General features: G+C 49.9%; 3 protein-coding genes across 3 annotated transcripts, besides 3 other annotated features; all 3 read left to right on the forward strand.

The window, feature by feature from the left end:
• Positions 1-290: 290 nt before the first annotated feature.
• Positions 291-2544, forward strand: NFIA_114640 (beta-catenin-like protein 1; the record flags this gene model as incomplete). The annotated part of the gene is made up of 10 exons (XM_001262827.1): positions 291-317; positions 368-422; positions 486-724; positions 783-889; positions 948-1182; positions 1228-1321; positions 1376-1890; positions 1943-2227; positions 2288-2405; positions 2462-2544. 10 exons carry the CDS (start codon positions 291-293, stop codon positions 2542-2544), a joined length of 1758 nt encoding a protein of 585 aa, XP_001262828.1.
• Positions 2545-3030: 486 nt separating this feature from the next.
• NFIA_114650 (DNA-directed RNA polymerase II core subunit RPB2) lies at positions 3031-6877 on the forward strand (the record flags this gene model as incomplete). Its single annotated transcript, XM_001262828.1, has 2 exons — positions 3031-6635; positions 6715-6877. 2 exons carry the CDS (start codon positions 3031-3033, stop codon positions 6875-6877), a joined length of 3768 nt encoding a protein of 1255 aa, XP_001262829.1.
• Positions 6878-7882: 1005 nt separating this feature from the next.
• Positions 7883-7902: a microsatellite.
• A 473-nt stretch (positions 7903-8375) lies between these two features.
• Positions 8376-8407: a microsatellite.
• Positions 8408-8535: 128 nt separating this feature from the next.
• Positions 8536-9380, forward strand: esdC (GTP-binding protein EsdC; the record flags this gene model as incomplete). Its single annotated transcript, XM_001262829.1, has 2 exons — positions 8536-8727; positions 8787-9380. The coding sequence occupies 2 exons, from the start codon at positions 8536-8538 to the stop codon at positions 9378-9380; spliced, it is 786 nt and encodes a 261-aa protein (XP_001262830.1).
• Positions 9381-9610: 230 nt separating this feature from the next.
• Positions 9611-9635: a microsatellite.
• The last annotated feature ends 3618 nt before the right edge of the window (positions 9636-13253 follow it).

Raw genomic sequence — 13253 nt, forward strand, 5'->3', positions numbered from 1 at the left:
GCATGCGGAGGAAAACGCCGCTCCGAGAAATCTTTCAAGTGCTCAATCTTGGCATCACTAATTGCGCCTCTAGCTTGTCCTGGCACCCGTATCTCCTCCAAAGTAGCTTGCGCGACCAATTGTAAGAAAAGAGATTGCAAGAATACATACTCAAAAGAGACCCTAATAGTCATCTTCGGAGGCCGAAAGTAACTTTCTTCTTGCTATATTGCTGGTGCCTCCAGACTTGCTACCCCGTCCTTTGCAGGAAAGTCTTCTGTACCCTCCTGTGCGCCGCGCACGTCGCAGCCATGACGAGCATAGACGATCTCTTCAAGGTACAGATTCCTCAGCATATTATCATTAGATCGAAGCTAATTGCAATAAGAAACCTCTTTCGGCAGCGAGCGGAAAGCGCAAACTAGAGGTTGCACAAGATCCGAGTATGTTCCCATAGTCCCAGCGCCTACCTATCCTACACGTCCTTTGCTCATGCGCAATGTCAGATGAGCTTTACAAAGCAGCGAAGTTAGACGCGAATGGCGACGTCAAGTCGAAAGGAAAAGCGCCGATGGTGGAGGGAGATGTTGAGGACGACGGCGAGGCTGGTCCGGAACTACCACCTGATTTCGATGACGAGGATATCCCAGACGATGAAGAAGGGCGATTCTTCGGGGGAGGGATGGAGCGCAAAACAGCCCAGGCAATGCAATACATCGACCAGCAGGATGAAGGAGAGGCAGCGGTATGGAAGGATCTGAGACAGCAATGTCAATCTGGACTCAACTCTAACGTTGCTTTAGCCCGAGAAAATCGATTCTGCTTGGTTGCGACGGCTGGCCCTCACCTTTGAAAGAAAGATATCGAAAAACGCCGAGCTCCGCGGGAAGTTTGAGAATGATCCCCAGAAGTGAGTGGACTGGGCCTCATTGCTTGGTGAGACAGATAAATGCTCACAATCCTTCCAGGTTCATGACCTCGGAAGCCGATCTAGACACGGAGATTAAAGGACTCTCAATCTTATCCGAACATCCTGAATTATACGCGGAATTCGCCAAGTTAGGATGTGTGGGGTCTCTAACATCATTGCTGTCCCACGAGAACGCAGATATTGCCATTGACGCAATCCAGATCATCAGTGAGTTGACGGATGAAGATGTAGAGGCTGAACAGGAACAGTGGGATGCTCTCGTCAATGCATTGGTATGTGCCGCTCTCGCTTCACGGAACGATTGCTGACGGTATTAGTTGGATGCCGACCTCATTGAGCTCCTGACTCAAAATCTGTCACGGTTGGATGAAACATCTGAAGCCGATAGAGCGGGTGTATACTACGTGCTCAGTATGCTCCTCTGTTTACATTTGTTGAAGACATGACGCTAACGTTGGTAACCAGATGTGCTGGAAAACCTGGCTTCTCAAACCACAATTGCGGAAAAGATTGGTCAGGAATCCACTGTATTATCGTGGCTTCTCTCTCGCATACAACAGAAAGAAAATCCAGTCAGTCAAAATAAGCAGTACTCCGCAGAGGTTTTGGCCATTCTGCTACAATCGTCTCCTAAAAACAAAGAAAAATTCATTGGCCTCGATGGTGTCGATATTCTACTTCAACTACTGAGCCACTACCGCAAACGCGACCCTGAAAAGGACTCGGACGAGGAGGAGTACGTGGAGAATCTTTTCGACTGTTTGATATGTCTCGTCGACGAAGATTCTGGCAAGGAGAAATTTCTGGAAGGCGAAGGCATTGAGCTTGCTCAGATTATGCTGAAGGAAGGCAAATTCAGTAAGCAACGTGCCTTGCGAGTTCTTGACCATGCTCTGGGTGGTTTGGGGGGCGGCCCTGCGTGCGAGCGTCTAGTCGAGGTTGCAGGGCTGAGAACAATTTTTGGAATGTTCATGCGAAAGGTAGGCGTCTTGTTGAAATAGACCTTTGCCGGCTGTAACTGACCCCAATCAGCAAGAGAGCCAGACAATAGAACATCTGTTGGGTATCTTTGCTTCACTGTTACGCCTCTTACCGGGCGGTTCGGCTCCACGCATTCGTACCCTTGCCAAATTCATGGAAAAGGACTACGAAAAGATTGTGAAGCTCGTGAAGCTAAGACGGGACTACGCTTCGAGGGTGTCGCCGGTTGAACAAGCCATCGAGGAGGAACGGAAGAACTACACAGACGAAGAGCAAGAAGTCATGGCTGCAGAATGGCTCTCTAGACGCTTTGACGCTGGCCTTTTCTCTCTGCAGGTTTGTTTGATATCATTCACATTTCTAGAACTGATGGACTAACATTCATTTCACTTACAGTTAATCGATGTTTTACTAGCGTGGCTGGTGGCTGAGGATGATGGAGCAAAGCAGAAAATCATTTCACTATTGGCAGATAGGGATGAGGATCTGTCCATTATCAAGGCGACGTTGAGAGGTAAGCAGCATTCACTGGAAGGATCCCTTCTTTCGTACTGACTTCTTTTCGATCAGAGCAAATGGAGGGACTTGCAGATGATGAGCCTGGGCAAAAGGACCATAAAGAGATGCTTGGAACCCTGCTACAATTCTTATAGAACGCAGCGTATTAATGCATGTCATGAATAGTAAAGATGAAAGAGAGAGTCGAGCGATGATTATCGCCCTCTTCACATACCATGATCAACTCGTAGGCCAGTAAAAGTACGAATATCACGTGGTTTGATTGACTAATCTGTTCTAGTCAAGGGCTAGCGCCAAGTCGGGGTCGAGGCGCTAGTGGCGGCTCTCTGCTCAAGATCCATCAGCAGCCGGAGAATCGAAGCGTCCAGCTTTGCTTCATCCAACATCCTCTGCTGCAGGGGATCTCTCACTCTCCATTAATCAAACTGAGATTCCCGGCTTAGTGAACCGTCTTAAGTGTCGCTTTTTGAGCACACTTACGCTGGTGTCACTGCTCGTCGCAGCAGTTGATCAACACGGAAGAGGGATCTTTTCTTGTTTGAGCGCGTCGCTCCCTCCCTGCGCTCAACACATTTTTTCATCGATCGTCCGCCTCAAAACCGAATCCGATTTTCGTCAAAATGGCCGAATACGATGATGCGTACGAGGAGGAGTTCTACGATGAGATGGAGGAGGGGATCACGTCGGAGGACTGCTGGACGGTTATCTCCTCCTTCTTCGACACGAAGGGTTTGGTATCGCAGCAGCTGGACTCTTTCGATGAGTTCATCTCATCAACGATGCAGGAGCTGGTAGAGGAACAAGGCCAGGTCACACTCGACCAGACGCTTCCTCCTTCCGATGATGAAGACGATCCCGTCGTTCTCCGTCGATACGAGCTCAAGTTCGGAACAGTCATGCTCTCTCGCCCCTCGGTCACTGAAGGTGATGGTGCGACTACCATCATGTTGCCTCAGGAGGCTCGTCTGCGAAATCTCACCTACGCCAGTCCGCTCTACCTCGGCATCACAAAGCGTATCATGGAAGGTCGAGAACGGCTGATTGCGGATCGTGATGAGGACGACGTGGCGCCAGATGCGGACGAGGATAGAAAGGCCCGTGGGACATACTTGCAGTGGGAACAGAAAGAACTCCCCGCTGATCAGGCGAAGGAGGAGACGGTGTTCATCGGAAAGATGCCTATTATGCTCAAGTCCAAATACTGTATCCTCAAGGATCTGAGCGAGCAGGCGCTTTACAACTGGAACGAGTGCCCCTACGACTCTGGTGGTTACTTCATCATCAACGGAAGTGAGAAGGTTTTGATTGCTCAAGAGCGAAGCGCCGGAAACACAGTGCAAGTTTTCAAGAAGGCGCCACCGAGTCCTACACCCTACGTTGCTGAGATTCGAAGTGCGGTCGAGAAGGGTTCTCGACTACTTTCGCAATTGTCTCTTAAGCTTTTTGCTAAGGGAGACAGCGCGAAAGGCGGATTTGGCCCTACGATCAGATCGACTCTACCCTACGTTAAGACGGATATTCCCATTGTTGTCGTTTTCAGAGCACTGGGTGTGGTTTCGGACGAGGATATCCTCAACCATATTTGTTACGACAGAAATGACACCCCCATGCTCGAGATGCTGAAGCCTTGCATCGAGGAAGGTTTCGTCATCCAAGACCGCGAGGTCGCTTTGGATTTCATCGCCAAACGTGGATCTTCTCAGTCCAGCATGAACCACGAGCGTCGTGTCAGGTACGCACGAGAGATTATGCAGAAGGAGTTACTTCCCCATATTTCCCAGAGCGAGGGTAGCGAGACGCGAAAGGCCTTCTTCCTCGGTTACATGGTTCACAGACTCTTGCAGTGTGCTCTCGGTCGTCGCGATGTAGATGATCGTGATCACTTCGGAAAGAAGCGTCTTGACCTTGCTGGCCCTCTGCTTGCCAATCTCTTCCGAGTTTTGTTCACGAGAGTCACTCGGGATCTCCAGCGATATGTCCAGAGATGTGTGGAAACTAATCGTGAAATCTACTTGAACATCGGTATCAAGGCCAGTACCTTGACTGGAGGTCTGAAATATGCCCTCGCCACCGGTAACTGGGGAGAACAGAAAAAGGCAGCAAGTTCGAAGGCAGGTGTCTCGCAGGTGCTGTCTCGTTACACCTATGCCTCCACCTTGTCACATCTTCGGCGTACCAACACGCCAATTGGTCGTGACGGTAAAATCGCGAAGCCTCGTCAGCTTCACAACACCCATTGGGGCTTGGTCTGTCCTGCAGAAACTCCTGAAGGTCAAGCTTGTGGTCTGGTCAAGAACCTGGCTCTCATGTGTTATATCACTGTCGGCACACCCAGCGAGCCCATCATCGATTTTATGATCCAGCGCAACATGGAAGTGCTTGAGGAGTTTGAGCCTCAGGTGACGCCCAATGCAACGAAGGTGTTTGTGAACGGTGTTTGGGTCGGTGTCCACCGAGATCCCGCGCACTTGGTCAACACCATGCTCTCTCTGCGTCGGCGCAACATGATCTCTCACGAGGTCAGCTTGATTCGGGACATTCGTGAGCGTGAATTCAAGATCTTCACAGACGCTGGGCGTGTGTGTCGACCACTTTTCGTCGTTGACAATGACCCTAAGAGCGAGAACTGCGGCTCGCTGGTGCTCAACAAGGAGCATATCCGCAAGCTAGAGCAAGATAAAGAACTGCCCGCGGACCTTGATCCCGAAGATCGCAGGGAACGTTATTTCGGTTGGGATGGCTTGGTCAAGTCAGGAGTTGTCGAGTATGTCGATGCCGAGGAAGAAGAGACGATTATGATCGTCATGACCCCGGAAGACCTCGAAATCTCCAAGCAGCTTCAGGCGGGTTACGCTCTTCCGGAAGAAGACGATCCCAACAAGCGTGTTCGTTCGATCCTCAGTCAAAAGGCACACACTTGGACGCATTGCGAGATTCACCCCAGTATGATTCTTGGTGTCTGTGCCAGTATCATTCCCTTCCCTGACCACAACCAGTCGCCTCGTAATACCTACCAGTCTGCGATGGGTAAACAAGCCATGGGTGTGTTTTTGACCAACTTTGACCAACGAATGGAGACAATGGCAAATATTCTCTATTACCCGCAGAAACCGTTAGCCACAACGCGGTCCATGGAATTCCTTCGATTCCGTGAGCTACCAGCTGGGCAGAATGCCATCGTCGCCATTGCTTGCTACTCCGGATACAACCAAGAAGATTCGGTCATCATGAACCAGAGCAGCATCGATCGTGGTCTCTTCCGCAGTCTCTTCTACCGCACATACACGGATACCGAGAAAATGGTTGGTCTGACTGTTGTCGAGCGGTTTGAGAAGCCCATGCGCTCGGATACGATCGGTATGAGAAAGGGCACCTACGATAAGCTCGATGAGGACGGTATCATTGCCCCTGGTGTGCGTGTCTCCGGAGAGGATATCATCATCGGCAAGACGGCCCCGTTGGCACCCGAGGCGGAGGAACTCGGCCAGCGAACCAAGGCACATACCAAGCTGGACGTGTCGACGCCATTAAGAAGCACTGAAAATGGCATTGTGGATCAGGTCCTGGTCTCTACCAGCAATGATGACCTCAAGTTCGTCAAGGTGCGCATGAGGACGACAAAGGTTCCTCAGATCGGAGACAAGTTTGCCTCTCGTCACGGACAGAAGGGTACCATTGGTATCACCTACCGGCAGGAAGATATGCCGTTTACGCGCGAGGGTGTTTCTCCCGACCTTATCATCAACCCGCATGCTATTCCGTCTCGTATGACAATTGCTCACTTGATCGAGTGTCAGCTCAGTAAAGTGTCGGCATTACGTGGGTTCGAAGGTGATGCTACACCTTTCACTGATGTTACTGTCGACTCAATCTCTCGGCTGCTTCGGGAGCACGGTTACCAGTCTCGTGGCTTCGAGGTGATGTACAATGGGCATACTGGACGCAAGCTGGTTGCGCAAGTGTTCCTGGGACCAACGTACTATCAGCGTCTGCGCCACATGGTCGACGACAAGATCCACGCCCGTGCCCGTGGACCGACTCAGATTCTGACCCGGCAGCCTGTGGAAGGTAGAGCCCGTGACGGTGGTCTGCGTTTCGGAGAGATGGAACGTGATTGTATGATTGCGCACGGTGCCAGCGCCTTCCTGAAGGAGCGTCTGTTTGATGTCTCCGACCCGTTCCGTGTCCACATCTGCGATGACTGTGGACTCATGACCCCGATTGCGTAAGTTTTCTCTAACCCTTTACAGATAGTCTGTCTGCATAACAATAAGCACTAGCTAACCGATAATTTCGCGTGGCAGGAAACTGAAGAAGGGACTCTTCGAGTGTCGACTGTGCAACAACAAGCACAGGATCTCGCAGGTGCATATCCCGTATGCGGCCAAGCTTCTGTTCCAAGAATTGGCCGCGATGAATATCGCCGCTCGCATGTTTACCAACCGTTCTGGCGTGTCCGTGCGGTAAGGAAGATAAGGGCACAAGTCGAGTGGACAGAGACAAGAGGGTTCTGTACAATCTTCGTTCTTTTCTTTCTTACGACATGACCAAAACTATATTCGCTCTCGTCCCAGTCGCCCTTCTAATTATCTACGTGTTTTCATATTCAATCCCCCTCCCCTTTTTTTGTGATCTCGACGGAGAGAGAACAGATTGATTTTCTATTTTTTCCTTTTGGCATTTCTCTGGCGTACAAAGGATGCAAGATGGACTGTCACTTATCTCGACTTGATACTACTGTGATTTACATGCGACCGCTCTGAAAGATGGGCCTGAAGGGGAAGTGAGTGCCTTGGTTCTTTTTCTCTTTATGTACTCAGCGAAAAACTAGAATCGCTTGGACAATGTTGAACTGCTTTTATCACTCAGGAGTAGCCTGGTAGTCATACACAGCTGTTATTATGGACGCCGATGAGGGTGAGGATATATTTTGACTTCCCCTCTTTCCATGCATGATGAATTGTCATGAACCTTAAAGGCTGCTATTGATCTGTATGTCTATACTGCAGGGAACGAAGTAGCTGATAGCGTGCATGAAAGCAGCCCGTGTGGTTGCTGATGGGAGGCCTGCCAGAAGCCTCCATTGGTGATGGCCTCATCACAGTGGATAACAGGCGCCAAATCCAGGGTGGTGGTTGGTGCTCTGCTCTGCTATGTGGTTGGCTACTGGAAGAGTTTTGAGCCCCTCCTCGTTGTATGGAAGCCAATCACCTTTACTGTTTACCCGCCAGCAAGAAGGAGTCTCCACTCTGACCGCTGAAGATGGGCAAATGAGTATGTTGATTGGCTGCGGCAGGAGATATCATCGCCACCTCCAGTCATTGTTCTTAGAATAGCCTGCAGATTGATGCCATCCAACTCCCTCGTCTTACTGAACACCAACAGTAACCGGGAATCTACTGGATGTCTGGAAACTGAGAGTGCCTTAAAGGTGCCGCAGCCGCTGTCTGCTTGACGAGCCTTCTCTTCTCCTCTTTCTTTCTTTCTTTCTTCTCCAGCAAGCTTTTGTTGGTTTGAGCTGCCTTTAATTTGGAAGTATCCTGTGCACTGGTTGCACTGGTTTTTGTTATTGTTGTTATTACTGCATCTTCTATACTACTAATTACTTACCCCCCACTATATCAAAAAATCCTCAAATCTTCCCTTCCCCCATTTTGTTCTGTCAGACGAGCTGTGCTCTCTGATGATCTTGTTTATTTGCCCTTGCTCAGGATACTTTCTAGATTATACAATCTTCTCCACACGGTTCTCAATCCTCGTCGCCGGCCGACGTTGTTGATTATTAGCCGTTTCCAGCTCAGCCTACTTGCTCGGATTCTGTCAAAGAACTGATTTCTTCTCTTTGTCAAGGTCTTTTTACTCCTTTAATCTTTTCTGATTCTAATTCTGCCGTGGACTGGTTCCCGTCAGCCTTGAAAGAGAACGAAGCGCACTCGTTGTGAGCGTTGCACTGCCTGCCCATCGACAAGCAAGCAACCAACCAACCAACCAACCGACAGACTTCGATCGAATAGACTCTGGCAGTCTTTTACTCGAGGCTCTGATTTAACGATTTATATCGACTTGCTCTTTCAACTTCCCATATAATATAATCTTTAGTTCTACGTCTATCATCTACCGCCACAATGACCGCTGTTCAACTGAAGTTCTCTCTCCGGACTTCCTCCAACGTCAAGACCGTCCATCTGCTCGGCTCCTGGGATAACTACTCTCGTCAAATTCCTCTTTCCCGGGATGATTCCAAGCCAGGCTCATGGGTTGGCAAGTTCCGCTTCCAGACGTCGATGCTGAAGCTAGGTGGTCGGTACTGGTACTACGTAAGTATTCGCCGCTGCCGGATTGATAAGGGAAGTTGACTAAACCATGGATGGTCTAGTATATCATGGATGGATACCATGTCTCTCACGATCCCGCCGTCGAATACACCGTTGAGCCCACCACTGGCCGTAAACTCAACATCCTCGATGTCCCCGGCGGCAAGAGCTCCAACCCTGCTCCCAAGACACGCCGAGGTTCCAACGACGTCGTCAAGGGCCGAGCTCTGTCTCCATCCAAGATCCACCACCCCAAGCCTTCCAAGCCCTACGCCTCTCGACAGATCCGGGAGACCGACTTTGCTCCCACCATGGAGGACCTGACCAGGCGCTTTGCCGGCTCCCGCATGTCTGACGAGTACTCGTACTCCAACAGCCCCCCCAGCTCCGTCGGCTCTTCCCTGTCATCTCGGTCTTCGGGCACCACCTCGCCGTCGTCCTTGTCTTCTATGAGTGACCCACCCACCCCGATCTGCCGCTGTGAACGGTACGGCATCACTCGCAAGGGTGACCGCGTCAAGCTCGACTGCGGTGGCAGCCGCTGTGGCTATGTCACCGAGTCTTCAGAGGCCAGCTGCTCCGAGTCTGACAGCGATGAGGAATACCGCCGGGCTCGTACTGCAGTGCGCCGTCAAGGCATCGTTGTGCGCAGATAAATACGTTGGTTCTTCTCAGTTCCCCGTATCTCCCTCTTGTCCTCTCAGGAGGACCTTCCATCACAGAGACGGGAGATCGACTATTTCCCTGCGCCTCGGTCAATGCAACGATACCAACTTATCGTTGGTCTCGGCATGTTTCGAGCAATTCGATTTGTTTAAGCAAAACTATAGTCACTCCTTTGGCATGAATTATGTGATGAATCTTTTTCAGCAGAGAAGAATGAATGAAAAAAGAAAAGAAAAAAAAAAAAAGAGTTCCAAAAAAGGAGACGGTCAACCGGACCAGGACCTCACCGTTGACGGCACGAGGGCAACCGGACTCGCTCCGTCCTTGTGACCTCACCGTGAGAAGGAAAAGGATATATGCGCGATTGACAATTGTCCGCTCTATGTCTCTTTCGTCTTGTACGGATGAGATATGGCCAGGCGGAACGAACGTTGATGACTTGTGATCTGGACGGCTGTTCTCTGGTGACATGCAGCTTGCTACTACATACCATACCCTAGAGCCCAATATATAACGCTGTCCAGATAGAATGAGATTACGACGAAATGATATATTGATGGAAATATATACTTGACTCTTTACACTCATATTGTAGATATAAGCAGTCAGGTTCCGGGGTATAGAATCGAACTCGGATGCCTTCTGTCCCCGTATCGGATATCCCGAGTCATCCATCCCTTAAAGTCAGCACTAGACCTCGAGGCAGGTGTCCCTCACAGTCTCGCACAACCATAATCCGTCCTGAAGAAACCAGCCCGGCCAGCTACAGTAGAATTAGGATCCAGCAGAATGACAGTATCCCTCGATCCCCCAGAAACAGTCACATACAAATAAGCCAACGGCAACCAAATCACCACAGGCATCTACCTCCCCCATCGACCTCCTCAAATTACAATGGAGAGAAACACCGTCCCGTCCGTAAGTTCCCCACCCTAAGCACCACCCCTGACAAACTCACACGGCAGTATCAACATCCACCGGAAGAAGGTGGGGTGTGGGATGGCGGATGTGCCTGGGAGGATCGTAAGTTTGCGACGGGGATGCAGGTTTGTTCGAGGACTTGGGAGCTGCAGAGGGAGGGGTTTGTTTTTGGAGAAGGGAATGCGAAGGCTCGTAGGTAGGACGAGTGTTTGATGGCTATCTATCTATACTGGGCTGGCCAGATAATTTTACATGAAATGAAATGAAAACCCCGAAATGAGAACGCTGTCAACAAACCGGAATGTAATACAAAAATGAACGTGTGACGTGTAATGATAGAAAGCAGCGCTCATGAAATGCTGAACTCCATCCCATGCAAGCTTTGTATAACCTTTTCTCCGCCAAAGCATGTCTATATCAATCCAAATCCAAGTATACAGAGCTCGAAGGTGTTCATATCCCATGCCGCATCGTGTCACCCGTAACATCGGTCAAAGCTCGCCCTTGATCCAAGCAGACTGAGAACAAAAGAGAGAGTCGAGTGGTCATCTGAGAGAAAAAACGAAATGGTCCAGGTCCAGCCGGGACGGATGCATCGAACAAAGAGGCCAAATATTGTTGTTGTGTCGTGGGTTCAAGAAATGATTGCCAGCCTTCAAGGCTGACCATGTCGGACAGTGATGGCAGCTCCAGGCTGTCAAGTGAAACAGTCGCTGAGAAGGCAAATAATCGCAGACAGTGCACCGAGATCGGCTCTCAGAGCACAGAAAGAGAAGTTATTGAAGCTAGCACTGCGTTCAACGCAGCCTACTCCGGTATCCTTCGACGAAATCAATATCCCTTGGGGTACCCCGTCGCAGAACGATTGCCGCCAGTAGATCCATTCCGTCTCGCAGAATGTTTCTCGCAGGCGTATCCGACCAACACTGTCTTCACTTGCACAGTGTGGCCCCGTTGAGCGTATGCTTGACACGGGTCGACCGCGTGTTCAAAGTAAAGACACCCACACACTGAATAACGTTCCACGAGCTGATAACACATTTCGATAGGTTGCGATAGAATATCCGGTATATCTGTGGGGTGGATGACGACGTCCAGCGTAGACAGGTGCCAATAGAGAAAGTGCTGTTGAACGAATGCTCAAGAGAAGAAGCAAGAGAGAAGACAAGAAAAGACTCAGTGTATTAAAGTTTGCCGATGCCATCCAAGGACACACAAATGTTGGCTCCGTTGGAATAGATTATTTATATGAAATTGAAGAACTCAGGCGACCTCAGGAATGTCATGACAATGGTCAAAAATAGGACGAAACGAAATGGGAAGCCGGGTTTCATCAAGGCTGCATAGCCTATTCAATCTGCAATTGAAGCAAGTGCGGACCGAATTTGATGCAAGGCATCCATTTAGGTCTTGGCCGGGACTTTTTGCAGTTGTATCGAATATCGTTCAAGTCCGAGAAGACAAGTCGTGAACTGCAAAGAATAGAAGGTGGAAATAGGTCACTGGGCACAATCGACACCAGACCATATCCGACTTTCCGCAGGTCATTCCCGCGGACAAGACCGAGGGCCATAGTTGATCAGTGGGGTTCCATTGTGCTGAAGGTTGGCAATTTGCTAGCCCTGCTAAACAGCCGAACTGGTTGGCTATGTTGCAGAACGTTGTACCGACGGCGATGACAGCTGATGCCGAGTTCCAAGTTTGGATATCCACCGTGACGGAGCCGTTGAAGACTAGGAGGCTCTAAAAACCCTCAAGGTTGATACAAGCGGAGCTGGGCACTCCTTAGCGGAACATCATTGGTCTGTCTCCAAGCACGATCTCGTGCTTGCAGGGGTTTTCAGCTCATGGTGCCATGGATTTTGGAGGCCTTAAGGCCTTATTGGACCTTTGCCTGAGATAGGTCGAAGTTATTTCTACTTGCAATGATCGGGTAGCCAGTAAACATCGTCAACCATTCTATTTCTTGTGCTGCTAGAGACTCATCGAGTTAGTCGCTCCGTTAGCCACCGCACTCTCGAAAAAAGGACTTCTTCTTTCCCGGTTGACAAATTTGCTCGACGTGGTGCAAGAAGATGACAGTGTGATAAAAAGGACCCCGCAGGTTCAGCTTGCAGTTGAGCCTCGATATTAGCAGAACTATCGGTGAGCATAGCCATGCAGGATGATGCATGGGCTTGAAGAATTGGTACGAGTCGGACAAATCAAGTGCTTCTCCCTCAGCCCTGTCCATTGAGTCACAGACCACTGCCCGCCAGATGCGACTAGCCTCAGGGATGTCCGACCTGGTCTTGACCCTTGCAGCATTCTCCAAAGACAAGAATAACCCGCAAGGCTGACCCGAGGAAACGGCGGGGATTCATTATCCTGTCTGAAGGGCTGAACCGTTGAAAACCCCACATGATCTGACCTGACTCATCCTCTCGCACATGACATCATCCAATCAGTGGAGTTGCGAATCTGCCATCCAAGACTCGGGTCAGCGTTTCAGTGACTGAATTAGTGATTTGGTAAACTAGAAGTTGGTAGAATCATCGTTGCATAATCGTATCTTCAGCTGGCGTCGTTTCAGTGCTGCTCTTCGGGCTTATTGTACCCCGATCTAGACCGCTGTTCATTGATTCTGACGTTGATACCGACGCGATGTATTGCTTGGCCTGTATCTTATAAGAGGGGTACATAGCGCTCGTTTGGAGGGTTCGAAATCGAAGAGATCATCACGATCATCATTGACTATGGGTAAGCTCGGCGTTAACAGAACATCGCATGCTAAGGAGTTCAAGAGGCACCTTGGAGCGCTTTGTCGGTGAACATTAACAGTTTGTTCCGAGGTCAGTCTGAATTTCGATTGTCAATGGTAATCACGGACGATCCTTCGACGAAATGACGATGAAATGAGTGCGGCAATGATGGGTAGTGGAAGAAGTTAAGATGAACTGGAA

This window comes from Aspergillus fischeri, genomic scaffold (genome assembly GCF_000149645.3).
Source record: "Aspergillus fischeri NRRL 181 1099437636259 genomic scaffold, whole genome shotgun sequence".
NCBI lineage: Eukaryota > Fungi > Ascomycota > Eurotiomycetes > Eurotiales > Aspergillaceae > Aspergillus > Aspergillus fischeri.